Source organism: Canis lupus, chromosome 2 (genome assembly GCF_003254725.2).
Source record: "Canis lupus dingo isolate Sandy chromosome 2, ASM325472v2, whole genome shotgun sequence".
Taxonomy (NCBI): Eukaryota; Metazoa; Chordata; class Mammalia; order Carnivora; family Canidae; genus Canis; species Canis lupus.
The window spans coordinates 82,819,378-82,847,198 of NC_064244.1; the positions used below are offsets into that span (position 1 = coordinate 82,819,378).

The window sequence follows — 27,821 nt, forward strand, 5'->3', positions numbered from 1 at the left end:
CCATTTGGGTTCAGCCCGACGACGCAGCTCCCGGGCCGGGCCTTCAGGGTCTCGGCCTCGTTCCACCTTAGGGAGCGGCCCTGGCCTCGCTGCCCCGGGAGTTTCCTCCGAAGGCCACAGCTCCCGGAGACCCTGCTGAACGGCGGGTTTGCTGGTGGTGTGGGGACAGGCTGGGGGGTGTCCACAGCTGCCGCCTTCCGCCACCCCACGGGGAGCCCCGGGCGGGGGAGGGGACGCAGACTGGGCCCTCCCAGCTCAGGCCCCAAGCCCAGGGCTTCAGGACGGCTCAGGCCAACCCGGCACCACCGCTGCTAGGGACCGTCCTTGCTGCCCAGGCCGCCGCGCGGGGAGCCAAGGGCGCGGGAGCCTTACGGCACGACAGGCTTTATTTTCAAGGTCCCCCAGCGGTGCTAACGCCGCGGGCAGGCAGCAGGCTCTGCACACATCGGCCCTGGGAGGCCACCCACAGAGGGAGCAGGTGGGGACGCCGAGAGCCAGGCCAGCCGACCCTGAGCCCCCTGCCCACCGTGGGGGCCACAGAACGGGGGAGGGCCCGGAGGGTGGCACTTGGCCCTCGCAGGGCTGAGGGGGGCTCACCCCGACTCGGCGCACGGAGTTCAGACGCTGCCACTCCAGTCGGTGGGGGACCAGGGAGCCCACCCCACGGGGAGGCAGGCCCGGAGCCTTCGTGCCCACATGTTCAGTCTCAACCTCAGAGCGTCCTGAAACCATGGGGTCCTTAAGGGCCTTCCAAGTTTTCCGAGGATCAAGCTTCAGAGGATCGGAAGTTCCACGAGGGGCCTTTGGAGGGAGGGGCGCTTCATCCCGCCCCTCACAGCCCGGGCCCATGTCCGGAACCCAGCTCGGCGGGGTGCGGCATCCTCCGGTGGCTCAGGCTGCTCCCGGGCCGTGTCCACGCCGTCCCTACGCGGGCCGGCAGCCCCACGTCACAGCGCTTTCCTCCTGGGTGTGAAAATGCGAGGAGGCCTCAGGTCCACACAGGAGCACTTGCTCTTCTGAGAATCCAGACTAAGGCCGAAGGACAGGGCGAAGCCACGTTGCCCTGACACCCGCACCCCAGCCACGGGCACTGAGTGGCGGGGCCCCGGCGGCAGGGCTGGGCCCCGGGCTGTGCACATGGCAAATCTGGGGACGCAGCGGGGGTGCCACGGAGCCGGCAGGGCCCCAGGAAAGGCCGGGGCTCCCCCACCGCGGGGGCAGGTCCTGGCTGCTGAGAGTCTGCATGCATCTGGGTCCCAAGACGCCTCCCCAGGGGGCTGGTGGGGGTGCCATGAGTCAAGCCAGTCGACCCTGGGCCCCACGGTGAGCTGGGGGCCACAGAACAGGGGAGGGCTGGGGGCCGGCCTGGGCCTCACCCCGACCCGGGGCACCCAGGGCAGCACCGCAGCTGTGGCCAACACGGGGCAGCCAATGATGCCTCAGCCCCAACTTCCCTGTGGACTCAGGAGAAGCCACCTACGGCGCTGGTTCACGCCCACATTCCAGGCCTCCAGTGACTGGGGGCCAGCGGCAGGACAGCAGGGTCAGGGGGCATCGCTCCCATGGCCCAGGTGAGAGTGGCAAGCGCTGAGGCCCGTGCTTCTCGGGCCCTGCCCTGGCCCTGGTGGTGTGTCTGGAACACAGGGCTCCGAGGGCATCTTCCCAGCAGTGGCAGGACCAGGTGCCAGTGCCCGCTGGCTGGCCGCAGCCGCAGCCCCAGCCCCAGATGGTCCCTCCTGCAAAAGCCCAGGCTCCCCCAGGGTCCAGGCTGGGGACATGACTAGAGACCCCAGGACCCCCTGGCTCCGGGCAGCTCTACCCCTGGATGTTGGAACCTCAGTTGGGGCCACATGGGCCTCTGTCCCCCACCCGGTGCCACGGATGCCACCCTGGCCTCCCAGGGGGCACCCTGCTGTCCTCTCAGCCCCAACCCAGGCCAGGCTTCATTTCTCAGAGACGGTCATGGGCAAGGGGGCCTCCTTTCCTTCCTCTTCTACTGAGAACATGACGTCCCCACAGCTGCCCAGAGGTGGTTCTGTCTCCTGCTCCGGGAAGTGGGGGGCATGGTCCACTTCCAGATCCTCCTCGAACTCAGGCCCTGCCGGCCCCACCAGGCCACGGCCCTCAGGCCCCTCGGTCCTGACGGTCCCCACAATCACGGTGTCAGCCTTCATGATGTAGATCTTCTCTGCAAGGCAAATGGACGGGTGAGGAGAGGGACCGGAGCCCTCGCTGGACAGAGCAGGCAGGCAGAGGGGGGTCCGAGGTCCCACTCTGTCACCCCTACTGCGGGGCTTCGGGCAAATGACACCCTCTCGGATGCACAGCCACCCCCACCAACCTCAGGGGCGTCCTGAGGCTCAAAGAAAGAAAACAGCTGGAAACCACATGCTGAGAGTGAGGGATGGCCCACTCGCTCCTCCGCTCCTCCCGGGAGAGGCTCCCTATCTACCTGGACCGATGGATCTGGATCGATGGACAGCTGGGCATGGGGTAGAGGAGGGAGCAGCACTGGGAGAGAAAGCGAGCCCCGGGGAGAGAAGGCGGGGTGCAGGCCCCCCCCACCCTGTGAGCACCACGGTGGCCAGGCTGAGCGCTCACACCCCGGTCCCCGTGGGCACATCACGAACCTGGAGCCCCGAGAGGTTAACGGGCCCGCCCAGGTAGTTGGCAGGAACCTCAGGAGACGCTCCCGCCCGCCCGGCTGTCCTTTCCAGTCCTGTCCTGTGCCTAGATCAGAAGCCTGGGTGGCCCGCGCTCTGGTTTGCCCGAGGTGCTCCCGGTGTTCGTACGGGGGTCCCGAGCCCCTGGGAACTTCAGTTCAGGTCAACCCAGACCCCTGACCGCAGTCTCAGAAACCTCGGCCCTGTTAACACTGAACACGATGCCAACCTCCCGCCCGAGGGCTGCGCAGTGGCGCCCGAGCAGCACCAGCAGGGCGGCGGGCGGGACGCCTGGATGAAGGGAGGCAGGTCCCCTGCGGGCCTCAGCACCATCTGCTGGGAAGGGGTGCAGGGAGGCTCTGGGGGAGCTAAGTAAGCTGCCCAAGAAACCGGGAAGTGAGGAGCCTGGCCTTCACCCAGCCCAGCTTCTGACGGCCTCGAGCAGCTTGGCCCTGGGACTCTCTCGAGTGGGAATGAGGAAGCTCAAGAGGGAACTTGAAAGCTGGGATGGAGTTGAGGGCTGGGGTCCTGCCTCTCTGGGTAACCCAGTTATACCTCTCTGGTTCAGGAACACCCTGGGGGCCCTGCTCCCCTCGACCCCATTGCATAATGTTGGCTCTTCTGTTTGGGTTTTTATATCTTTAGGGAAAAGGGAAGTGTTCAAAATAGCAAGGATGAGAAAAAAGCTAGGAGTGTGGCAAGCTGTGCACAGGGCGCCCACACACACCCCAAAAGAGGGAGCAGGGCCCTGGGCGCCGGACACACACCCTCCCCCGAGGCTTGCACGCCCCTTGCTCCGGGAGCCTGAGCAGAGAGGGGCCAGGGAGAGGCGGGAGCCAGGGGTGGTGACAGAGGGCACAGAGCAGCCAGACGGGGCTGGAGAGGGCGAGGCACAGGCAGTGGGGCGGAGAGAAGGGGAGGTGGGTGGTCAGGTACAAGAAGCCAAAGCCGGGGCCGTCTCCTGCCACCTCACATTCCGAGGGCCCTGACTGCTCTTACTCTGACCCTCATCACAGCCCCCCCCCAAATCTGGGAGGGGAGGGGAGCGTCTTCCAGGAGCTGCTGGAACCTTCTCCCCAACCCAGGGCTCTGGAATCCAGGAACGTAGTTATCTCCGCGGGTGGGAGGTGAGGGGCTCCCCTACCTGGTGCCCAGGGGCAGAGGGATAAGGCTCAGGCCGTAGTTTGGTCTCCCCGGGGCACTGGGCAGGTTCAGTGGGGCAGGGTGCTCCTCTGGGATGGTGTCAGGACAAAAGGCCCCCGAGAGAACCCCCAAGGCATCTCCCCTGAGCACCCCGCCTGCCAGCGAGGCTAACTGGCCGCTGAGCAGGATGCCCACCCCACAGCACCCCTGGGAGCCCAGCACCTCCCTCCAGCTGCCCCACAGCTCCTGCACTGCACTCAGCACGGCCTCAAATGTCCGAAGCAGGATTTCTTAGGAAATTTAAAGGAGATGCCTTTGGTGGTATTTCCCCCAAATGAAACTCTTTGTAAATAAACTTGCAGAAAGCTCCAATGCCAGAAGTTTTGGTTTCAGACGAAAGACTCTGCCCCAGGGAGTTCTATCCACCAACGCCTGCGGTAGAAACGTGCAGGACAATTACAATGCCCCTCTGGTATCATCCCAGCAAGGGTTAACGCTCCATAGAAGACAGCCACGGAGCTCACAGCCGGGGGTGGGGGGGTGGGGGGTGGGCTACACACAGTCCCACTGCTGGGTGCTGAGGGTATGAGGCCAGAGGCCTGGGGCCTAGGGCCTGGGGGAGCACAGCATCTGGTCTAGACAGGAGACTGGAGAGGGCCAGGAAGACTTCCTGGAGGAGGCGGCAAGTGAGCAAGGGCCACAGGACACCAGAGACGGACTAGATTCAAAGGAGGAGCTGGCTGTCCCGGGTGAGGCAGCAGCGCCCACAGAGGCGCTTGGAAGGGAGAAAGGGCTCCCCGAACTCTGGAAACTGCCAGTGAACGGGAGGTGCAGACAGGAGGGGTCAGGAGGCAGGGGGGTCTGGTGGGGCGGCTGCGGCGACCAGTCGGAACAACCGAGTAAGAATCCTGGAAGTCATCCTGAGGGTGACAGGGACCCCGGGGCCTGAGCAGGGGCGCAGAACGGACAGCCGTGATTTTGGTGGCAACACTCCGGGTGTCCCCGGGGGGAGCGCAGTGGGAGAGGAGGCAGGGAGACCCTGGGGGCGGCCGAGCCGGGCGGGGCAGGGCTCCTGGGGTCTCTGCAGAGGCCCCCTGCCCGCCCGTAGCGCCCCTGCCCGGTAGGGAGGCCGCGTGGCCACAGAGCACTGGCACGCACCCTCCTGTCCCTCCGAGGGCTGCTTGTTGGGGGCGGGCGCGCTGTTCGCTGCTCACTTCAAGGCCGGCGGACCCCGGGTGGGGGGAGCCCCTCGTCCTCCCCGCCCAGGATCTCACAAACGCTAGCTATGGCCCAAGAGCGCAGAGCCCCCACTACTCCGACCCCACAGACCTCAGCCGAGGGCTGCGCTGCAGGAACACACCCCATGGCGCTTACCTCCCTCCCCAAAAGCTGCTCCTGCTTGCGAGGCCAGCGGCAGAACCCACGCGCGCCCCTTCCTGTCCCCCCCCCCCGCCCCCGGGTCCCCAGTTCTGCTCGGGCCCAGGGTCCAGGCCCACCTCCCCAGCGCCCTCCGCTGCGCCCACAGCAGGACCCCGTAAGCAGCAGACTCACCGATCCTGTTGTTGGTGTGCTCCGAGGTCAGCCGGGGCTCGGGAAGGTCCCTGGGGGACGGGGGACTGCCAACCGGGCTGGCTTCCAGCAGCCGCACGCTCTCCAGGCAGGCCGCCCCGTCGGGGCCGGGGTCCACAGCCGGGGAGCTCGTTAAGCCCACCTCTTCCAGGCCCGACTCGACCACCGATATACTCTTCTCCAGCTGCTGTGGGCGAGGGGACGTGGCGCTGATGCAGGTGCCCCCCACCGCCCTGGGAAGCCCCGTTTCACCACCTCTGCCTTCAGGATGCCTCACACCACCCGTGGCTCCTGGGCTTCGAGAGCCCGAGCCCTGTGCGGAGTTTCAGGAGTCCTGTTGCTCTTAGCCTGTACTAAATAACGACAGTGGGGCGCATGGGGAGGCTCAGGGCGGGGTCCCGGAATCCCGGGATCGAGTCCCACGTCGGGCTCCCTGCAGGGAGCCTGCTTCTCCCTCTGCCTGTGTCTCTGCCTCTCTCTCTCTCTCATGAATAAATAAATAAATAAAAGAATGAATGAATGAATGATAGTAGCCAGCATCCCATATGGTACTTACCGTGTGGCCTTAACAAACATGTCAATCCTCACAACCACCCTATAAGGTGCTAATATTAGTACCCTCTCCATTTTACAGACCAGGAGACTGAGACCCAGAAGAATCCAGTAACTGGCTCAGGCTGGTTAGCAAGTGTCCGGGCCAGCACGCGAACCCTGCCCGGCACCTGGTGCTGGACGTCCGTGCTCCAGACCCACCACAACCCACCAGCCCTGACCTCCTGGGACAGCGATCGCCTACAATTACGCTAACGTGTTCTAAAAGTAGCTACGTCTTCAGGAAGATGGTGGTTTTGTTTTTGACTTTCATAGGTAAGAATAAAGAAGTGGTCTCGTGGAACATTCTAACGCGTACTATTTACTTTCAGCCTTTAAATGGGGTTTGAGTGATTCACAGAGTATGTCTACATAGCCCTGACTGTCCTTTTAGGATAATCTGAAGTCCAAAAGGTGGCATTTTCAACAAGTTGCTATGAAAATACTGCCTCCCACGGCCAAGAAATGTTAGATTATCTTATAAATCATTAAATGCCTTTTCATGAAATTTCCTGGTATTGTAACAGCCACTTATCTGACCCAAGCATATTTGAATGTGACCCCCCATAATTTGAAAGTGAACTCATACTGTGGTTCTATCATTTTAAAAAATTAAGGGATGGAAACCTTTCTCCTTGTATGAATGAGTTCAAAGAAAGTCACGGAAAAACTGATAAATGGAAAAAAAATATGGGTGAACCATACCCACCTGAGAGCTGGCCACACGGAGTGCTCTGTCCTGCCCCGTCCTCAGCCCCACAGGGCACTGTCCCTGCCCTCACCCCACCCTCCACCGAGGCTGCTCAGCGAGCAGGGGCCAGGCTGAGCCCGGGGGCCAGGTGGGGGCCGGGTGGGGGCCCCTCCCCGCTAACCGTAGGCTCAGTGCAGCACGGCCCGGCACCTGCGCACAGCAAGCTCTCTGTAAAAGGCGGGTGAAGAGGTCCTTCCAGCGCGGGGCAACAGGTCGGGCGCTGGCTTTGGAGCCACACTACCTGGGGTTCAAGTCCAACCAGGGTTCGCTCATCTACTTTCCAAACGTGGAACGAACCTCCTCTCGCATCTGTGCCTGTTTCCCCTTTTGGGACATGGACAACGGTACCGACCTCGGAGTGCCAGAAGGACACCTAGGATAACTTTGGGAAGCACGGAGCAAGGTGCCTGCCTCATCGTGAGTGTTCCATACGTGGTGGGCAAATTTTCGTGATTTTTTTTTTTTTTTTTTTTTTAAGAGAAAGAGCATGAGCAGGAGAGGAGAGGCAGGAGAGACACAGAGCAGGCTCTACACTCGGCGCGGAGCCCGAGGCAGGGCTCAGTCTCACAACCCTGAGATCACCCCCCGGGCTGAAATCAAGAGTCGGAGCTTAGCCAACTGCACCACCCAGGCGCCCCGGTGATGCTAGGTTTCCAGAGTTGTGCTATGGATTTACCATCCCAGCTGTGAGAACGAGAACCACAGAGGAGTGAAGGAGAAGGGGAAGCAAACACAGCCTTTCTCTGACCACACCTGGCACCCAAAGCAGCCAAAACCAAATCCATGGTCGGCCAGGCCCTTCTGGAAGTCCCCTGCAGGATGAGCCAGGAGCCAGAGGCTGTGAGGGGGCGGAGCTCCCCATCCTCCTCCAGGCCCTGGCCCAGGCCCCACCGTGCTGCCCCATATGCGGCACACCCAGCTGAAATCGCAGGGGAGCCCACACCCCGGTCACTGCGGGGGGGGGGGGGGGGGGCGACGACCCATCAGCAGCTCCCAGAACCAGTAGATCCACTGGCAAAGGAGTCTGATTTAGGGGCACACAGCCGGGGAGGCGGGGCAAGGAAGGGCTACTTACCATCAGGTTCTTCCTGGGCCTGGAATCTGCAAAAAAACAGAGGAGTGACTTCAGCAAGGAGGGTCCGGCCCTGCCCCAGCCCACGGATGGCGGCAGCACACTGGTCAGGCCCGCAGTCTGGAGCACAGTGGACGGCTTCAGAATCGGCGCCCACGCCTGGGCACAGAGACTCCCTTCCCGGTGCTCGCTGCGGCAATGGCAGCGGGAGAACTGGGAAGCACGTCTCCAGCCACTACGCCAAGCGGCGCACCGGACTCCTGCCCCTGCCCCCACTCCACACACACACAGGACGGGGCCAGGACAGGCACACACTCCAGGCCGAGCCAAGGAGGCTTCTGCTGGCTCAGAAGTTGGTTTGTGAGGACGCCCGGAGGACCCAGCAATTGAGCGGCTGCTTTTCGGCCCAGGGCGTGACCCCGGGGTCCGGGGATCGAGTCTCGCCCTTGGGTTCCCCGCAGGGAGCCTCTTTCTCCCTCTGCCTCTCTGCGGGTCTCTCATGAATAAATAAATAACATCTTAAAAAAACAAAAACAAAGAAGTAATTGGTTTGTGGCTGCTGCCACTCCCTTGTAGCCCCCACGGCCTAGAGAGTCCAGAACTCCCAGAGTGCCCTGCAACCTCGCATGGAAGACCTCAGGGCTGGGTGATCATAGACGACTGATCGTGAGGGCTCTGCTGGGCCCTGCACTGGACACACCCAATGCCAATCGACCTTGGAGGCCTTTCGAGGGAGTTGGGTTTTCTATTACATGTGCCTGAAGGAGCCCATGTGACCACCTTCGAGCAGGACAGCTGCTCGTCATCATCCCACCACCTGCCATCCCCCTCTGGGGGGCTCAGGAGGTGATGATTCACAGACTCTTAAGGCACAACTTTACCTCCTCATCCCAAACCTCCACCCTCTACACCAGCGTCTCTCTCATATCAAATACGGGGCCAGGTCATGGCCAATGGTTGACATTTAGCCACGGCCCACTGGTCATCTGAGAAAGCTGGAGATGGCATCCAGGCGTCGGTCTACCCTGGGGCCAATCACCTCCTGTGTGTCTGGGGACACACAGCCCAGATGATCCCTGAGGAAGTCCCCTCAGAGACTTGGAATATGCTGTGCCATGTGCAGACCTGACTGGAGAAATCTGCTCTGAAAATGCCAGTGAGCTAAGTCACCTCCAGAACACTCTGACTTCAGCAGCTCGGGGACCCATGAGCCCCGAATCCTAACTGAAATGCTGAAGGCCAACCAACTGCAGTAAGATAAACAAGACAGGCGGTTTGAAAGTGCTGTGTAGACACTAGGTTAGTTTGGGGAAAACTCTTACACGTACCTTCTAAGTGACTATCAGCAGGTAAAAGTGTCTAAAGAGGAAATGAACCAGAATGACGGTCAAAAGAAAAACACACATAAAATGCCACAATTCTGGATTCTTTCTTCTTCTTCTTTTTTTTTTTAGAGAAAAAGAGAAAGAGAGAGAGTGGGGAGGAGGGGCAGGGCAGAGGGAGAGAAGGCACCTCAAGCAGGCTCCACACCCAGCACAGGGCTCCATCTCACGACCCTGAGATCACCACCTAAGCTGGAATTAAGAGCTGGAGGATTAACTGGCTGAGCCACCCAGGCGCCCCTTCTGGAGTCTTGATTTAACAAATGCACAGTTTCCTCCGCCTAGTAACTGCTGCTCCCAGCAGAGTGGTCACCTTGGGAGGCCACGGCTCATTCCTGCTAGGTGGCCATTGTCTGTTACCCAAGCCACTGCTCCCTGGCCCGAAGCACATTCTTTTATCTTATTTATTTACTTATTTTAACATGATCAAGTAATATTTTTTTTTTTTGATCAAGTAATATTTATTTCAGGGATGCAAGGATAGTGCAACATCCACAAATCAACTGATGTGACACCCTACATTAACAAAACAAAGGATAAAAATCATATGACCAGCTCAGCAGGAGGCACATTCTTTTAAATGATGTCTGTGAAGCCTTATGTTTGTCCTTGGAGAGGGATGTTGAGTTTTACCAACAGCCAGCAGTGAGCTGGGTGGCGGGGGAAAGAGCACAACAAAGTAACGAGATAAAATAAAATAAAAATGTAAAATTCAGTCTTGGAGAGCATGTGGGTAAAAAGGAACATAGTGGTTCATGCCCTGTGAACCGGTTCCATGTTTCTCAAGAGCCATGTGGCAATGAAGACCTCACACCCTTTGACCCAGTAATCCCTCTTCAGGGACACACCCTCAGGAAATAACCCGGGAGAACACAACAAGGCCGTGCGCAGAGGTGGTATTTAGAATAACCCAAAACCTGAAAACAAGCCAGATGCAAAACAATGAGGCAGCTCATCAGTCTTGAAGCAGAGGCCTTCCTGGCAGGGAACCCCCAACATAACATCACTCCACCTTCCCAGCCTTAGTCCTCGTATCTGGAAAATGGGACACATCACGCCAACTTTGGAGGATCTTTATGGAGATTAAATGAGCCTCGAAATGTGAATGTGCCCAACGAGTAGTCACACAGGGAGCATGTGCTTTCCTACGAGGTGATGAGAACGGCTGTCTCCCCCACCCTCCAAACACGTAACCCCGCTGTAATCAGGGGAAAACATTAGACAAATTCCAATAGAGGGGTATCCTGCACATAACTGGCCGGCCCATGCTCCTCAGAACTGCCAAGGTCATCAAAAACAGGAAAGTCAGAAAAGTCCAGAGGAGCCCGAGCAGACATGACAATTAAATGTAACGTGGTATTCTGGGGGGAGCCTAGAATAGTAAAAAATATGGTGGGTAAACGTTAATAAACTTGGGGCACCTGGGTGGTTCAGTCGGTTAAGCGTCTGCCTCGGCTCAGGTCATGATCCCAGGGTCCTGGGGTCGAGTGTCTCGTGGGGCTCCCTGCTCTGCGGGTGTGTGCCTCTCCTCCCTCTACACCTTGTCCCCCTCAACCCATGGGCTCTCTCTAATAAATAAAGTTCGTAAAAAAAAAAAAAAAGAACACTCATAACCCCCCCCCCAAAAAAAAAAAACCCTAAGGAAACCTAAATAGAGTAAGGCCTTTAGTTAATGGTAAAGTATCAATATTGCCTCATTTATTGCAACAAATTAATAGAAGATGTAAATGACGGAGGAAACTGGGCGTGGGGTACACAGAAACTCTGCACTAGCTTTTCAAATATTCTACAAACCTAAAACTGTTCTAAAACTTGAAGTCTGTTTAAGACTTTAAAAACTTAGGGGATCCCTGGGTGGCGCAGCGGTTTGGCGCCTGCCTTTGGCCCAGGGCGTGATCCTGGAGACCTGGGATCGAATCCCACATCAGGCTCCTGGTGCATGGAGCCTGCTTCTCCCTCTGCCTATGTCTCTGCCTCTCTCTCTCTCTCTCTGTGACTATCATAAATAAAAAAATAAATAAATAAAAGACTTTAAAAACTTAAATGTGAAAAAGGGACAGTGTGCAGGAGGCTGCCTGGCACGTCGTGGGCCCCGGATGTTGACGTGGCACGACGCTCTATCACCCCAAAAAGAAAACTCAGCATTTGATACCAACTCTTGGAAACAAGCATGAAATGTCAAAATCCAAAGGCACCAGCGTCTGCCTACCGCTGCGTTACAACCCACGTGTGGACTTTGATAAAGACCCAGAACAAAATGGGCCAAGGACAGAGGTCAGACTTCCTAAGTGCACTTGCCCTAAAAATGTGGCTTCAGTCCACTGGCTTCGTTTATTGGTTTCCTTGCTTTGGGGAATAACTATGATCTTCTTGTAAATGTATCTGGGACACGAGGACGTGAGTCCAGGACACACCAGGTGTCGGTGGCCTCCCTGGGACAAGTGCACGGGATCTCCGAGGCTGCTGTTAGGGCCGCTGCAGCCAGGCACCTGAGCTGTGACACCTACGCTAGAGGTCCCACGCTAGAGGTCCCGTCCATCCCAGTCCCCCCCACCCCTTCAGTCGCAGCCTCCATCTGGCCTGGAGGCCCGGCTGCTGTGGGAAGAACAGACCCGAGGAAGGAGCCTGGCACAGAGGTTCGGCCAGGCTTTGGCAACCGGCACCCCTAGGTTCTGATCGGGGCTCCCTGGAGACGCAGCTGATTCCAGGGTGAGGCAGCAAAGTACCAGGTAAGTCGGGGGTCACCTTAGGAAGTGCTCAGAACAGGAAGGATGGGACAGGACAACACTGGGGGCAGCTTCAAGGGCCCCTGCCAGCCTAACGTGAACATCAAGTTAAATAATGATGGCAAGAGAATAAAAGAGAAAGCCCCGAGTCCACGCAGACAGAAGGACAGGAGGAGGAGGAGAGAGTGATGAGGAGCTTATTCACAGATCCTCGAAGTAAATCCCCGAAAGAGCTCACTGTTTGCCAAGGAGAAAAGATCAGTCTCGTGCTGGGGCAGCTGGCAGGCGCTGCTCACGTCAGGTGCTCAGAGCCGGCCATGCCCACAAAGGGACTGGCGGGCACCTAGCAGGGGGGCCGCCACCACGGGAGCTCAGCGGCCCTCCCGGGATCCTCCCGCCTCCAAAGACGCACGACCTGACCCCATCTCTGATCGTGAGGACGCACGAGGCAAACCCAAGGCGAGGGACATCTGCCAACTCAGGGGTAGAATCCTCAAAAGTGGCCAGGTTGCAAACGTGACGGAAAAGACAGGAATGGAACTAGCTGGAGGGACCCGAGAGACCCGACAGCCCGATGCGACACACAATCCTGAGCCGGCTTCTTCTGCTCTAAAGGATATGGTTGGGACAAGTGAAGGAACGGAATGGGGTCTGAGAGTCAGTTGGCGGCAGCGCATCAGGGTGACGTCTCTTTGACCGTGTCACTACGTTGCGTAAAAGTACGCCCTCGTTTGTGTGAACACAGGCCAAGGTACCTGGAGATGATACGGCATCACGTCACTACCTTATCTCAGAGTTCAGAAAAGCAAGTTCTCTGTATTGTCCTGTGACTCTTCCACCGGCTTGAAACTGTTTCAGGACAACACAAAACTTTTTTCCAACTTAAACCTGCCCGAAGTAGCAGAGAATGACTCTAGCGTCCGTGAAACAAGAACATTAGTCAGTGTTTCTCAACCAGGCACGATTCCCACCCCCAGGTTGACACTCAGCAGCATCGTCCCAGCCGGGAGGGGGGGTCTACAGACCAAGGACCCTGCCCAACCTCCCCCTACAGCCAAGGATGATCTGGTCCCACGCGTCAATGGTGTTGAGGCAAGAGGCCCTTTCGCACCCCCGAGAACAACAGAATCCTGCTCGTGCTGCCTATGAACCAAGTGGCCTTCAACAAATCCCTCCACCTTCCCATGCCCTGGCTCCTCATCTGTGAAATGGGACCAAAACCAGCAGATGTGGCGGCAGCTCTTTCTGCCCACGGGTCCCATCCTCGTGCTTTAATAAAATCACCTTTTTGCACCAAAAAAAAATAAAAAAAAAGGTGCCTCACAGGCCCACTGTGCACATGTATGTGCTTTGCAAACACGTGCCACGGAGGACACATGGCGTGAAGTCAAATCAATTCAAGGGACGGCTGGTAAGCACAGGAGCTCCGGGGGGGGGGGGGGGGGAGGGGGGGGAGGGCGGCACGCAGGCCCATCCTGCTGGCCCTGAGTCTGGAAGCTAGGGAGAGCTCGAGCCCGTCTCTGTACCCAGCACAGGGCCACCTGGACAACGACACAATGACGGGAATTCCTGAGTGAGCAAGCATGGAATGAAATCCCCTTCGCCCCCTCAGCACCCACTGCTCCGGAGGGAATTCTCAGCCTGAGCCCTGCGTGCTTATCCCGGCCTCGCCCTCCCTCCATCTCAGGCCGGGGACCCAGGCCCCCCCGCCAAGGACCCGCCGGAAGCCCGAGGGCCAGAAACAGCCCCAAACAGGATGGTCGCCACTGAGTCTCAGGGCTTGGTTTCTTGTAGGTCTGGCTTCTTCAGAGAAGGTGCTGTTTTTCTCTCTCTCTGTGGCAAAACTGCCATCACGAAGGTTTGAAGAAAAAAATAAACTGACAGCAATGGAAATTCTAATACTAGAAAAATGTCAAGAAAGCAAACACAGGTTTCAATGAGACATTAAGGCTGACAGCTCATGGAAAAAGGCTTGAAACTATCAAAACACAAAAACCCCCCTTGCTAAGGGCGCACGAGCACCTGCTGTGAAACTCATCAAATTCAAAACAGGCCTCAGTGGATAAGGTCTGTGCCCCAAGTCAACAGGCGGGCCGCAGTGAGGGTCTCCCTGGGGAGACGGGGGTGGGGGGCGAGAGGGCCCTGACCAGCCTGAGGCTGACCACCGGGTTCGTGGGTGGATACTGGGAGTGGCCAAAGCTGGAGGGGAGGAGGCAGACGTGACAGGTCTGAGCCCTCCGAGAACGCAGTCTGCAAAGTCTGGGTCTCACCGGCTGTGTGGCCCTGGCCAGTTACCCACATTTCTGAGCCTTGAGTCTTCCTGATGGAACAGGGATCATCACCCACCTCCCTGGGAGGCTGCGGGCTCACCCACTGGGGGAGCCAGCCTTGAAACCAGAAAGGGAAGCCCGGGCAATTGCTCACTCCTTCCCCTGTGATCAGGGCCCGGCACACAGTAGGTGCTCAATCAGTGCTTGTAGAGAGCTGATGAAGACCTTGCCCTGCCTAGAAAGGGCTGCACGGGAGAGAAAAGGCACTTGGCACAGATGGCTGGGACCCCACACACACTCCAGGTGACGGCTAGAAACAGGGCAGGGGCTCTGACAGGTGGCCTGCACTACTAGTTGGCCTGGGATCAGAGAGCGAGGGCCAGGGAGGGCTTCAGAACAGCCTAGAAATCAGAAGGCCCGGAGATTCCTGCTGAGGAAACAGGCCGCCTGTGCTCTGCAGGGCACTGGACGGGCCTCCCACAACTAGGCCCACACCCACCCCCTCCCCCTGAACTAGGTCCCACTGCCCCCTCCCACAGGTGAGGAGGCTAGAGGAATGAAGAACCTCACTGAGGCCATGTGGGCCCTAAGGAGTAGGACCAAGATTCCAGCCCTACCAGCTGCCCTACAGACCCCTATGCCCCCCCGCGGCCAGCAGGGGAGGGGGCGCAGAGCGATGGGGAGGAAGGAAGTGGAGGTGCTCAGGAATGCCTGGGGGGCAGCGCCGTGGAGGAAAGGATGAAAGACAAGACGGATGTTAAGCCTTCGTGCCAGCCCGCCACCCAAACACCCGGAGGACGCTCCCACCCGCATCTCATTGCCGGGCAAGGCTGTGGAGACAGGGCGCCCCAGACCAGGGCCCAGAGCTGCTGTCTCCACGCGGCCCAAGGAGCCCTGTGGACATCTGGACACTTACCCGCAGGCTCCGGCTTGGGCCGGAAGGTCTGGACAGGGTAGCACTGGTGCAGCTCTGAAATGACAGCGCAGTCGGCTGGAGGCACCCAGGGCAGAGACCCTCCGGGCTAGTGCACGGCCCCCGCCTGCCCCGGGCCCCAGGCCACATCCACTCACTCTGCTGAATCCACTTCCTGCAGGCCCTCCGGTGGCACAGGACGAAGGAGACGGAGCCCAAGACCACCACCAGGATCACGACCGTCCAGAAGAGCACGGGCCCTGGAACACAGGCGGCGCTGCACCAGCTGCCCTGACACAGGTGGGCTCTGAAGCAGACGTCACGGCAGCACCGGGGGCCCTGCCGCAAGCGCGCAGGACAGTCCTCACCCCAGACCATGCTCTCCTTCTCCCGGGGCACAGACGGCACAGTGGCTGGCAGGACCCCGTCCTTCCCCAGGTGTCCACTTCCCTGTGCGGCCCTTACCCACCTGGCTCTAGGGAGCTCGTCAGGGAGGCTAAGTAATTGGCAGAAGGGCAAACCATTTCTAGACAGTGCGAAACTGAGAAGTCGAGGGGCCAGGACGAAGCACGAGCGGTCGGAGAGCCCGCTGTCTGGGGGCCATGGAGGAGGGCACAGGCCAGGCGTGGCCCCGGGCAGCGGGGTCAGGGTGGGGCGGGCAGAGCAGTGCAGAGGCTGAGCGTGGGCTCCTGTGTGGCTCCCAGCTCCCCTCGGGGGGGGGGAAGCTCCGTGAGGGCAGGCACGGCGTCCCCTCTGCACATACGCACCTCAGCACCTGTTCCCCCAACACCCCGGGGGCACCATCACCATCTCCTTTCACAAACGAGGGAAACTGAGGCTTGCAAAAAGAAACTCACTTAACTGGCGAGGGGTAAACCACAAAAACCACGCTTGGTCCGAGCCCGGCCCGGGGGGGGGGGGGCAGCTCCAGCTCCCACGCACTTAACCACTCTCTGGATTTTTTTGCTTTGTTTTGTTTTGTTTTGTTTTTTACAACTTAAGTGAGTACTTGTTCCTTTTTTCCTTTTGTCCCTTATGAAGATCGTGTATCGAGTTACTGTTAGGTCCACGTTTAGATGTTAAAAAGCAGTACGTGCCACGTGTGGGCTTCTCAAACCTCGCTGTGCAGCAGGCCCCGGGAAGCTGGGGGCCGCCCTGGCTCTTCAGGGAGCTGGGGCCACGCGGGGCTGCTCTCTGCGGACCGCTGGCCGGAGGGCGGCTGCCACCTGCTGTTTGATGGTAGGACTGCAAGCCCCGAAGGGGGGGGGGCCCTTGGCGGGTCGAGGAGCCAGGGCCGTGCCAGCGACAGTACCACACTGCTTCCTGCCCTGCGGGCCACGTGGCGGGACGGTTTCACAGGCGACTAAGGAGGCTCAAAGGGATTAAGCAATAGTCAAGGTCACGTCTTCGCTCACCGGGTACTTTCTGAGGGGTGGTTATGAGCCTTGGGGATGAGGCTGTGAATCCAATCCCGGCCCCTAACCGAGGCAGGGCACCCGCCCAACAGGCCCGAAACCTGGGATGAGCCTTGGGGTCCCCCTGCCCAGAGAGAAGCCTCCCCCCTTGGGCCCTCTAGGAGCCAGACCCTCTTTCCGGGAGGCCGTCGTTACCTGAAACCAGAACGGGCTTCCCGGTGGAGGAGAACGAGATGGGAGTGCTTGTTGATATGGAGGGGTCTCCCCAGGCGCGGGTGATGGGCCCCCCACGCTCCTTACTGGGCTGGGGGTCTGCCGTGGGGACCAGAGAGGCAGTGGTGCTGTCAGGAGAGAAGGCGGAGACGGGCGGTTGAGCCCCAGTGGGAAGCGTGTGCTCAGGAATCACCCCCGGGGGCGCCAGCACAGGGCGGGCACACAGTCTCCAGAGTGACCCGTCACCTCGGCACACAGATCCAGCCCAGGCCCACCTCCACCTCCACCTCCACCTCCAGCCTGGCGGCCCCCAAAAGAGCCAGGGAGTCACCTGGTGGGCGCCGTGCTGTCGTCTGGGTTGATGCTGCACGCAGGGTGGGCCTCGGGGGGAGGCAGCTCACGGGGGGCAGCCCTCTCAGCCGTACCTGCAGGGACAGGGCTTAGAGTTGGTGTCAAGGAGCCCTGCCCAGCAGGACTGGTAACTTCCAGGGGCGCCTGGTGCTCAGTCGGGTAAGCGTCTGCCCTTGGCTCATGTCATGACCCCAGGGTCCTGGGATGGAGCCGTATCAGGCTCCCTGCTCAGTGGGGCGTTTGCTTCTCCCTCTCTCTGTCCTCTCCCTTCTCTCTCTCTTTCTCTCTCTCAAAATAAAATCTTAAAAAAAAAAAAAAAAAAAGGACAGGTAACTTCCAGGAGACAGCAGGGTGAGGCCAGGAGGACGCTGCAGCCCAGGAGACCCAGGCTGGTGTCCTGAGCCTCTTTCCTCCTTTCCCTCCCTTTCTTCTGTCCATGCAACAACTCTCTAACGAGCACCTACTATGTCCCGGGGACTGTGCCGGGAGCTGGGTCGTGGCACTAACTCAAAGAGACAGGATCTCTACCTACGTCAGAGGCTCACAGGCGTGGGAGGGCCCACAGACGAGACACAGGTGTCACACGAAGGCACGTGGGCTCCGTGTAACAGGGGGACCCACCTCGTCCGACTGGGCAGGCTTCCCTGAGGGGGTTGTCGCCGGGGTGTCTGGGGGGGCTATCTACGCAGAGGAAACAGAAGGCGGGGTGCCCCATAGGTTGGGGAGGGAGGAGACCGAGGGCCTGGGAGAGGCTGGTGAGCAGCCGTGTTAAAACATGTACACGACTGTCCACAGCAGTGTTCTTCACAGCAGCCAAAAAAGGGGAAACACCCAAATCCTTTCCCTCAACTGATAAATGGACAGACAATACCTGTACCAGAATATCACGTGGCAATAATGCTACGGTGTGCATGAGCCTCAAAAGTACGATGCACAGTGAAAGAAACCTGACACGGACACGTGTTCTGGAACTGTCCAGAAAAGGTTAATCTGGAGGGACAGAGAGTAGGATCGGTGCTTGTCTGGTGGGGACGCCAGTGGGGACTGACACAGGGACTGACCACTAAAGGCGTGAGGCTTCTCAGATCGTGGGGACGGGTTTACAACTCCGTAAATGTCTTTACAATCACTGAATTACACACGTAAAACTGGTACATTCTGTGGTCTGTCAAACGTACTGCAATAAAGTTGTTCTTAAAAATTAGGCCTTCCTCCCCAAAGCAAGGATTTAATTAGCAAAGGGACGGGTCAGCGTGGTGGATCACGTCACGGTCCACCTCCTCAGCTGGGGAAGGCGTCTGTGTTCCCGCCTCACCGAAGCCCCGCGACTCGTAAGGTCCGGGGAGGGGAGGGCGCTCCGGGCAGCTGGCCGCCCCAGCGGTCCCAGATATAGGAGAAGCACTCAAAGCAAGCCGAAACCAACCCCGCGAACCCAGGCAAGACAGCAAGGCCCCCAGCGGAGCCCCGGGGGAGAGCTGAACCCTGAAACGTCCACGCGGCTTGTCACCCACTATCCCTGCGGCGAGAGCTGGCGGAGACACGCAGGTGTGTGGCTCAAAAGACCAAAGTGGAAAAGCTGCGCCTCATCTCCAGCCAACTGTGATCCTACAGGAAGGTGGCTTGGTGGCTCTAGACCTTCTGATTTTATCTCAAAGGGAAACCTGATAAGTACACGTAAATAAATGGACTTAAATACTATCTCCTGAGAGTTAAACACAGCCTTGATTTTTAACAAAATTCCTTTCTTTTGAAATCAACTTTATTAAGGCATAGTTTATATGGAAGAAAATGTCCCCTCTGTTGTACAGTCTGATGGGTTCTGGAGAATGTATCCTTCCAAGTAGCTCTACTTCCATTCAAGGTCTAGAACATTCTCGCCATCCCAGAAGGCTCCCTAGGGTCCTTCTGCCATAAATCCTCCTCCCACATTCAGGCAACCACTGGTCTGCTTTGTATCATTACAGATTAGTTTGCCTGTTTTAGGATCTCATGGATGGAATCAGGCAGTCTGTACTTTCCGGGGTCTGACTGCTTTCTCTCGGCTTCCTTCTCTCAGCACAGTATTTCTGAAGTCCACTTATGTGCGCGGAGCAGTCCTCCAGTGGAGAGAGGTTCCACCGTTTATTATCCGCTCACCAGCGGCTGGACGTCTGGGTCGTTTGCAGTCTGAAGCTACTACACGGCTAACGACAGCGCCTTGAATGTTCCCGCAGACCTGTGAGGACGTGTAACTTCATCGCCCTTGCGTACTTCGGAGGGGAAAGGCTGAGTCACTGTGCTGACCAGAGGGAATGTCTTTGAGATCCATTCAGAGACGGTCTCCTCTGATCTGACCCAGCTCCCTGTTTCTACAGATGGGAGAGAGAACCACAGAGCCAGAGCTGGAGCCAGAAGGCAGGGCTCCTGCGCACACTCCACCGGACCACGCCACCTCCTCCCCGGGCCGAGCACACTCCTGCAAGTTTATAATTAACTCCCTCCCTAGGGTCACGAAAACCGGCCCCGTCTGAAGTAGGTCACAGGCAACCACGTCCCTCTCCACCGTGTCCCTGGTGGCAGCACCCCTCCTCGGCTGTGGCACAAAGCAAATATCTCAGCCACACTCATTTCCCTTCTAAAAAGCTCTCGTGATGCTTCTCAGACTTTTCCTTAAACACTCTGAAGAGAAAGCGAAGCAAGGGTTAATTTCCTTCTTGGATTAGTAGGGTCCTGAGGAACTCTCCTCTTTCGGGGAGGGTCTCCGAATAGATGCTGTCTTTCCTCATGGTCACCAGACTATAACCTCACTTATTGAAGCCCACAGGCTTTAGGCTACGAGGAAGATGATATGATTTGTCACAATAATTTCTATTTATTTGCAAATCAGTATTTGAATTACATTTAAGATGTCATTGTTGTCACTAAGAGTTGACTTGGAGGGGGCTGGAGGTGTTCTCAAGTTCCAACACACCACCTGCGGCTACTACCCCCGGGTAGCACCATGAGGAGAGAGCCCTCTGGCCTCTAAGGCAGCCTGTGTCTCAGCTCCCACAGGAACACCTGCTGCAAGCCAGCAACAGAACTGCAGGGGCGCCTGGCGGATCAGCTGGTTAAGCACCTGCCTTTGGCTCAGGTCATGATCCTGGAGTCCTGGAGTCCTCGGTTCCTGGGACCAAGCCCCGAGTTGGGCTTCCTGCTCAGCAGGGAGTTTACTTGTCCCTTCCCTTTGCCCCTCCTCCCCACCCCGACTTGTGCCCCCTTGCTATCCCTGTTTATTTGAGAGAGACAGAGAGAGAGAGAGAGCACGAGCATAAACGGGGGAAAGGCAGAGGGAGCAGTAGGCTGATACAGGACTCCATCCAGGACGCCGAGATTTCAGGGCCCCGAGATCATGACCTGAGCGGAAAGCAGAAAGCCACCCCGGTGCCCCAATAAACAAAATCTTAAAAAAAAAAAAAAAATAGGACTGTCCTTCTCTCTAAGTGGAGAAGGTGGCCCCAGTGCTCCCCCTGGGTGCCTCTGGACCTCTGCATGTATCATACCTCCCCTTAGCCTTCCTTCCTTCCCTGGTTTAGTGACCCTCCCCTTTCCCTCCTCCTTTAAGTCTGGAGGTGAACAGAAGGTATTGTCTAGCCCCTACTTAGTCTGCCTGTGTTCTCTGGTAAGGGCCACTGAAAGAGGAAAAAAAAAAGAAAAAGAAAAAAAGAAAAAGAAACTACCCACTCTTAATCCCAACTTAGAACTAAAAAGGGTATTATTTACCAGACTGAAATACTTCTCTTTAAATCCAAACACCTAATCCTTGGGCCATGGGAATGACAATGGTCTTAGCATCAAGGTCAAAATGGGTTCTCTTTTTTGTGCATCCAGGAAGTGCTTAAAATCTGATGAAATTTTTATCTTCGTATTTGCAGTGTTAATTTCTTGTCAGCTTTTTATTTTCCCTAGAGTTTCCAATTGTGTTTCTTTTTCTTGCTGATAAAAAAACGATGTGCCTTCATATCATCAAGTTTCTCAAACGTACTACTCATGAAGTTCACTGCAATTCTTTCATTCGTTCCTGCAGACGAGACAACTGACTGGAGCCCTCCTCCATTCATCTGTTCTTACCTGGCTCAATTGGTCTGCAATACAGCTGTCATTCTGGGACTTCTCTGCTCTCCTGGGATAGAGTCCCTGTTTTCCAGATTCAGGGCTTTTTTGTTTTTAGCCCCTCATTTAGCCAGATAACATCTTCAAGTAACTTTCTGAGAGAAGACACATGAGGGAAAATCTTTCTGCCCTTTTACGTCTGAAAATGTTTTGGGCTTTTTTCTGCTTTCAAACATAATTGTATCTTAATCAAATAGAAAATTCTAGGTTCACAACTAAGGAGTTGCTGATGTGGTCTGGTAGAGAGTACTCCAGGCTGGAACTCAGGATCCTCGTGGCCCAGCTCTAGCTCTGCCTGAATGATTCTCTCCATCTGTAAAACTAGGTGGTAAGGTCAGATCATAGGTAGTGGCAGGCTTTGAACTGGCCCTCAAAGACGTTCTGTGCGGCCAGCACCGTGACCATCTCCTGGGTATTTACTCATGACAGACAAAAAGATACGTTTTACACAGAGTTGTACAAGAATTTTTGTGATTGCTTTATTCATAATAGCTCCAAACTGGAAATAACCCAAATGTCTGTCAACTAGAGAATAAACACATCTATTATGGTGTGGGTCACCTTCATTCATCCTGCTCTGCTTTTAGTAGGTCCTTTCGATCTGAAGTCTCATATTTTTCAGGTCAAGTATACAAGGAAAGTTGGGGCACTGCTGTGGGTACAAGGCCTGGAAGCCACAATGACCAGGTCAAGAGGACCATGAGAAATGAGAATGTAGAAGACCCAAGGCTTGGGGTACAGGGTGCGTGGAGGGAATTATGGCACTTCTGCTGACACAAGGCCTGGAGCACACCAGTGTCCCTACTGGGAGGGTCACACCAAGGTGATCACCAGATCCAGGCTGGGGCTGTGAGGCTGCCCAGGGACCGTCTACTCTGGGGCAGGGCACGACCAGATGGCCCCACGCATGTGTCCTGCTGACAGAGTGCACAGTAAGAGCAAGAAAAAGCAAATGCAGCCACAAGAAGCCTCCTTCCTGCAGTGGCTCCCCAGTGCCCTGGCACCGGCAAAGCTTAGCGTCATGTTCACTAGGGGAAACCGTGGAGAGTCCGGTCCTTTACTGCGCAGCCGGTGGCTGACGGTGAAGTGAGAGCTGAGAGGCAGTACCTGGTACCAAGCACACTTTCTAAAAGCCTTTTTCTGTCCTCTTCTCTTACGGTCTCTTTTTCACAGCATTCTGTTCTCTCTGCCACGGATGCAGCAAGTTCTTGAATTTTTCTGTGGAAGCTAATTTAAATTTTTAGACTTCTATTCCTATTTCTAATGCAATTTCTATTGCTTCATTCATAGTCAGTTTTCCTGTTAATGTGTCTTGCTATTCTTTTTCACGCTGCTGGTTTTCCTTGTCAGTCTGAAGAACTTTACTGCTCACTCATACTTACTTAGAAAGGAGTGGGAATATTCCAGTAGCTGGTGGGGTCTCTTCCGCTGTGGTGGTAGCATGTCCTTTCCACAGCGGGTCTCTTCCCCGAGGAGGAGGTCCACCTGGGAGACTCGGCCCGTGGTGGGGAGCGTGGGCTGGCACTTCAGGGGGACTTAGCAGGGGTAGCCTATCAACAGGCTGTACCCCCCAAATACACAACCCAAGAGGCCTTTACACCACGGTGGCAGCACCGCACCAGCAGCCCTATGTTTCTCCAGATACTCCTTCAGCGTCTGCAGCCAAGGAGTTGATGATTTTCACCAGAGGATGAAAACCCAGGCACCATCTGTTCACACTGGTCGGTGTCTGTGGAATACCATTGTCCCGAGTATTCAGTTCTTATTTTCAAGATGAAGCTGCAGCGCACTGCACTTTTCAGTTCTCCGCTTCGCTCCCATCCTTCAGTTCACTGCCTGCCCTGAGCTCAGAGCTTCTGTGGGGTCTTAAGAGCAAGTTACCGCTTACTTTTCCTGCAGCATTCGTGGAGCAAATTCCAGGGGCAGCTTCCTTCTGATTTCATTTGTCACCACCCTTCCATCTGTGCTCCACCTTCTAGAAATTTGTTGAAATCTCTTGTGTGCTGATTAGCCTCTCCCCCCACTCCCCCACCATCAAGAGTTTGTATTTTTCTGCACTCTGGCATGTGTCTACCACCTTATTTTGTTTTCTCTTGTTGCCTTTTTTAAAGTAAGTTCTATGCCCAAATGGGGTTCAAACTCCCAACCCTGAGATCATGAGTCACAGGCTCTACTGAGTCAGCCAGGCATCTCAAATGTCTACCGCCTTGAGTTGGAGCCATCTTCAAAAATTTCATATTGCTCTATCTTGAGTCAACGAAATGGCCTTTCAAACAAGTCAAGATTTTACTAGGCCAATAATTTCAGAAGGAAGAATTTTTTAAAAAATTATCAGAATCTCTTACCAAAATGCCAAACCTAGATTTCTTTTAAGTTTATTTGTATTTTTTAGTAACCTCAACGTGGGGGTTAAACTCACAACCCCAAGATCAAGCATTACATGCTCTTCAAACTGAGCCAGCCAGGCACCCCCCCCCCCCCCCGCCAACCGATCTAGATTTTATTCCACTTACCTGATCTAACTATTAAAACAAAACCAAGGCCCGAACCTAACCTATAGTAACAGCTAGGGCTGAAGATCATTTGCCCAGTTGGGGGTGCAGAGAAGTTCAGCTACAGGAGCACTGGCTTCAGCCCCTTGGTTGGAGGTGCAGAAAGCTTACCCTGGGGTTTGGTGACCATCCCTGGTGGGCAGACGGGGTGGGTGATACAGCGGGCACAGGAGTTGGTGGCTGAGGTGGCACAGAACATGCCAGGCCGACATTCACAGACGCGAGAGGAGTTCCATGTGCAAGGAGTCTTCTCCACCAGGTCATCTAAGGGACAGAGAAGGGTCATGAGGAAGGATCTGAAATGACAAGGTCAGGGGGTCCAGAGAACCCCCAGGAGGGCAGAGACGCATTTGCCCAGAAGCAAACACACATGTGACTATTCTGTTGAGCAGTTGGCATGCTCAGAACAGGCCGAGTGAAAGAAGCCAAAAAAAAAAAAAGCATACTATATGATAATACTGATAGAAAATGCTAAGAAGTGCAAACACTTCCACAGTGACAGAAAGCAGAATGATTGCCTGGGAATGGAGGCAGGGTGTGCACACCGGTGGGAGAGATGATAAGGAACACAAGCAAACTTTCTGGGGAGATCATTCATCATTTTCCTTGATTGTGGTGATGGTTTCACAGCTGCATACGTCAAAATGTACCACGTGGCACACTTTTCACATGTGCATTGCACTGCACGGCAATCATACTGCATTAAACGTGTTAAAAGAAAATAATCCAGAGGGCAGGGTGAGCGGGCATGGGTAAAGATGAAGCCACACTGACCATGACTTGATAATTCTTCAAAACTGGGTGAAGTCCATGACCATTCCTGATTCTACTTCTGAATTTGTTTGAAATTTTCAATAATGGGGCTCCTGGTGGCTCAGTCCGTTAAATGTCTGACTTTGGCTCAGGTCCTGGAATCGAGTCCCATATCGGGCTCTCTGCTCAGTGGGGAGTCTGCTTCTCCCCTGCCCCTCACCCCATTCGTGCTCGCTCTCTCAAATGAATAAAATCTTATAAAAAAAAAAGAAATTTCCAATGATAAAAAGGATTTTTTTCCCCTAAATAAAAGAAGTATTAGAGATTTTATTTTAAAAAGTGCATTACTGAAGTAATGCACTTACATGTGCTTGGGAATATTTTATGTGCTCTAAATAGGTGAAAAATAGAGTCACCACGTTAGTAGATTAGACAAATGTGACTTGCTCAGGAAGACTTCTCTCAGCAGGATACTTAAGAGACCTCAAACGGTAAAGGACCTCACAGGTCCTCTTCCTGAAACCTCCAGAGTGTGTGGAACCTGGGGAGGATTTGGGGAATTTGTGTGGAGGGCAAGAGTGAGGTCAACAGTGAGAGAGAGGACGTGGGACAGTGACAGCTATTATCAGGATTATAGCTAGTAATATCATCAAGTGTGCGCAGGGCAGTACTAATACCACGGAGTGGGGAGGACACCCGCATGGATCAGTCAGTTAAGCAGCTGACCCTCGGTTTCAGCTCAGGTCATGATCTCAGGGACATGGTGGGATCAAGCCCCATGTGGGGGCTCTGCGCTCAGTAGGGAGCCTGCTTGAGATGCTCTCCCTCTCCTCCTCCTTCCCCCACTCCACGTGCGTGCACACACACACTCTCTCTCTCTAAATAAATAAATAAAAATTAGTAAAAATGTCTTGAGAGCAAGCCAGGCGGTAGCAATACCACCAAGTGCATGAGGTACCATTCTTAGCCCTCTGCCCCGATTAACCTAGTTTAACCTATTTATTTATTTTTAAAATATTTTATTTATTTATTCATAGAGACACAACTAGAGAGAGAGAGGCAGAGACACGGGCAGAGGGAGAAGCAGGCTCCATGCAGGGAGCCTGATGTGGGACTCGATCCCGGGTCTCCAGGATCATGCCCTGGGCTGCAGGCAGCGCCAAACTACTGCGCCACCGGGGCTGCCCTAGTTTAACCTATTTAATTCCTACAACAGCTCTCTGAGAGAATGCTATTACCATGCCCATTGCAGATGAAGAAACTGAGGCACAGAGACATTAAGAAACGTGTTTGTGTTTCTAAGCTGCAAACTGGTAAAGCCAAACCGAAGCTCCTGGGCTCCAGAGTCTGCTCTCACCCCCGTAGCCTACCGACTGCTGCGCAGGACTTTCGCCCTTTCAGCTGAAGGACTTCTCGGACCCAGAGCCACCTCTTGTGTCTCTATCTGACCTGGTGGCTACGACAGACTGCATTTTTTCCAAAAATGGCCAGAACAGCATTTCCAGCCCCGTGTGCTCTTCCAGACCTCTGCCACTTGCCCGTCGAGAAGCCTGATTCCTCGCCTTCCACGGACTCTGGTGGGGTTCGTGACTGCCTCAAGAGGCGCAAACTGGCACAAGTCACACCGTGTGACTTCAGAGGCAGGTTCAGAGAAGGCACAGGGCTTGTCTGCACCCCCGTCCCATCCTTGGGGTCCAGCGCCAGGCCTTGGGGAGGCCCCACGTGAGCCACACAGAGGCCGACACGGAGAGCAACTGAGGCCCCCGCAGCAGCAGGCATCAGCCCCGGCCCCATGAATGGAAATGCTTTCAGAGGATTCCCACCTCCGTCTTCACATTTTCCAGCTGAAACCCAGACCCGTGGAGCAGAGAGCAGCCGCCCCACAGCACCGCATCTGGACTCTGACCCGTGGAACCCTTCAGTACAGTGAATGGCTTGTTTCTCGCCACCAAGTTTTAGACAACTTGCTACGTGGCTTAGTACCTGGAACGGTGGCCCCCAGTGACAACGAGCAGTGTTCTTTCTCTGGCCTCGACTTCAGCCAGGAGGAGAAAGCAACCTTGGATGAGGACACGTAGTCCCGGTTCCCCTCTCTGGTGGCCTCTGTGAGCGGGCTGGGACTGCGACCAGCCAGGGCCGTCGGGGCCTGGCAGCTTCCCCTGCCCTGCGTGGCCCTCACAGACGTCACGGGGCGGCTGGTGGTGCTGTGAGGCTGTGGTGAGCTGGCCGCGTACACGGCAGTCACCCGGTAAGTGCCTGTCTACAGCACGCTCTAGGGGACAGTGCAGTGCGACCAAAGCCCAGAACCTCCACATTTAAACTCCAGCCCTGCTGCTCTCCAGGCCTCGTGGCCTGTGTGAGGCCTCCCGTTCCCCTCTGTACAATGGGGATAATCGTAACCTACGCACCCCAAGACAGCTATGCAGAACAGTGAGACCAATTTGGAACGGGTAGATGGTAACGAAGGTTTCCTTGCAAGAGTGAGCAAATGGAGGTCTCTGAGAGGCGGTCACCACCATCAAAGCCCCGCAGTTGACAGTGGGACTCAGTAAAGGCCAACTGCTCAGAGACATCAGTGAGGCGAGCTAGGCTCCTGAGGGCTGTGCAGCCCCAGGACGAACTCGGGGTTCCCCACCCCAGATCCTCAGCCAAGAACCTCTGCTCCCAGGAAGCTGCCCCTGGACGGGAACCCCAGGCCCTCACCTCCAGAGCAGCTCACACAGGCCTTGCAGCGGCCGTCCCGGTCCAGGTAGTAGTCAGGCTCGCACTGCTTCCCGCAGTCGGAGGACCCCTGTGGGCACAGCTGCTGCGCAGTCAGCCCTGGGGAAGGAAGCAGAGAAGCTCCAGGCCAGGCCGCCAGCCCACCTCCACAGCCACTCGCCATCCCCCAGCTCCATGGCCGGCTCCCGAACTCCACACATGTTGCATCAATCTCTCAGACAAAGTCCTGAGCCCAGAGAGGGAAGGAATGTGCCTAAAACCACAGAGGACAAGAGCACTAACTGCCCCCGATTTCAGTCTCTTCCCTCTGCGGCCGGCGCGGCCACTATGCCCTCTCCCCGGCCTCACTGCTATGTCAAAACCCGGGGTGGGGGCAATTTCCCTCTGAGATCAGCCGTGAGGCGAGGATGCCTACTGGCCCCAACGTCTGCTTGGGGTGGCACCAGGGGACCAGGCAACGCGGGAAGGCAAGGAAAAGAGTGAGAGCAGCGGGGCCCGGAGAGGAAGACGTCAGGCTCTCATGGATAGACGGCGTCGTTAGGTACACAGACAACCCAAAAGAATCTGCGGATCTGTTATTAGGACTAACAAGGGAAGTTAGCAAG

At 56.2% G+C, this 27,821-nt stretch overlaps 1 protein-coding gene across 7 annotated transcripts in view; it reads right to left on the reverse strand.

Annotated features, from left to right (window-relative positions):
• Positions 1–368: 368 nt before the first annotated feature.
• TNFRSF8 (TNF receptor superfamily member 8) overlaps positions 369–27,821 on the reverse strand; it is a 46,208-nt gene continuing 18,755 nt past the window's right edge. For 3 of the 7 annotated variants that reach the window (XM_049107262.1, XM_025477233.3, XM_025477234.3), the window contains 9 exons: positions 27,199–27,315; positions 23,854–24,006; positions 17,040–17,133; positions 16,691–16,836; positions 15,239–15,340; positions 15,084–15,158; positions 7,793–7,818; positions 5,358–5,562; positions 369–2,188 (listed from right to left, as the gene is read on the reverse strand). In XM_049107262.1, coding sequence (XP_048963219.1) covers positions 1,944–2,188; positions 5,358–5,562; positions 7,793–7,818; positions 15,084–15,158; positions 15,239–15,340; positions 16,691–16,836; positions 17,040–17,133; positions 23,854–24,006; positions 27,199–27,315 — 1,163 coding nt within the window. In that variant the 3' untranslated portion in view covers positions 369–1,943. Of the gene's footprint in view, positions 2,189–2,630; positions 4,239–5,357; positions 5,563–7,792; positions 7,819–15,083; positions 15,159–15,238; positions 15,341–16,690; positions 16,837–17,039; positions 17,134–23,853; positions 24,007–27,198; positions 27,316–27,821 lie in introns of all 7 variants that reach the window. The other 4 variants (XR_007409308.1, XM_025477235.3, XM_025477237.3 and 1 more) reach the window with 4 other exon arrangements.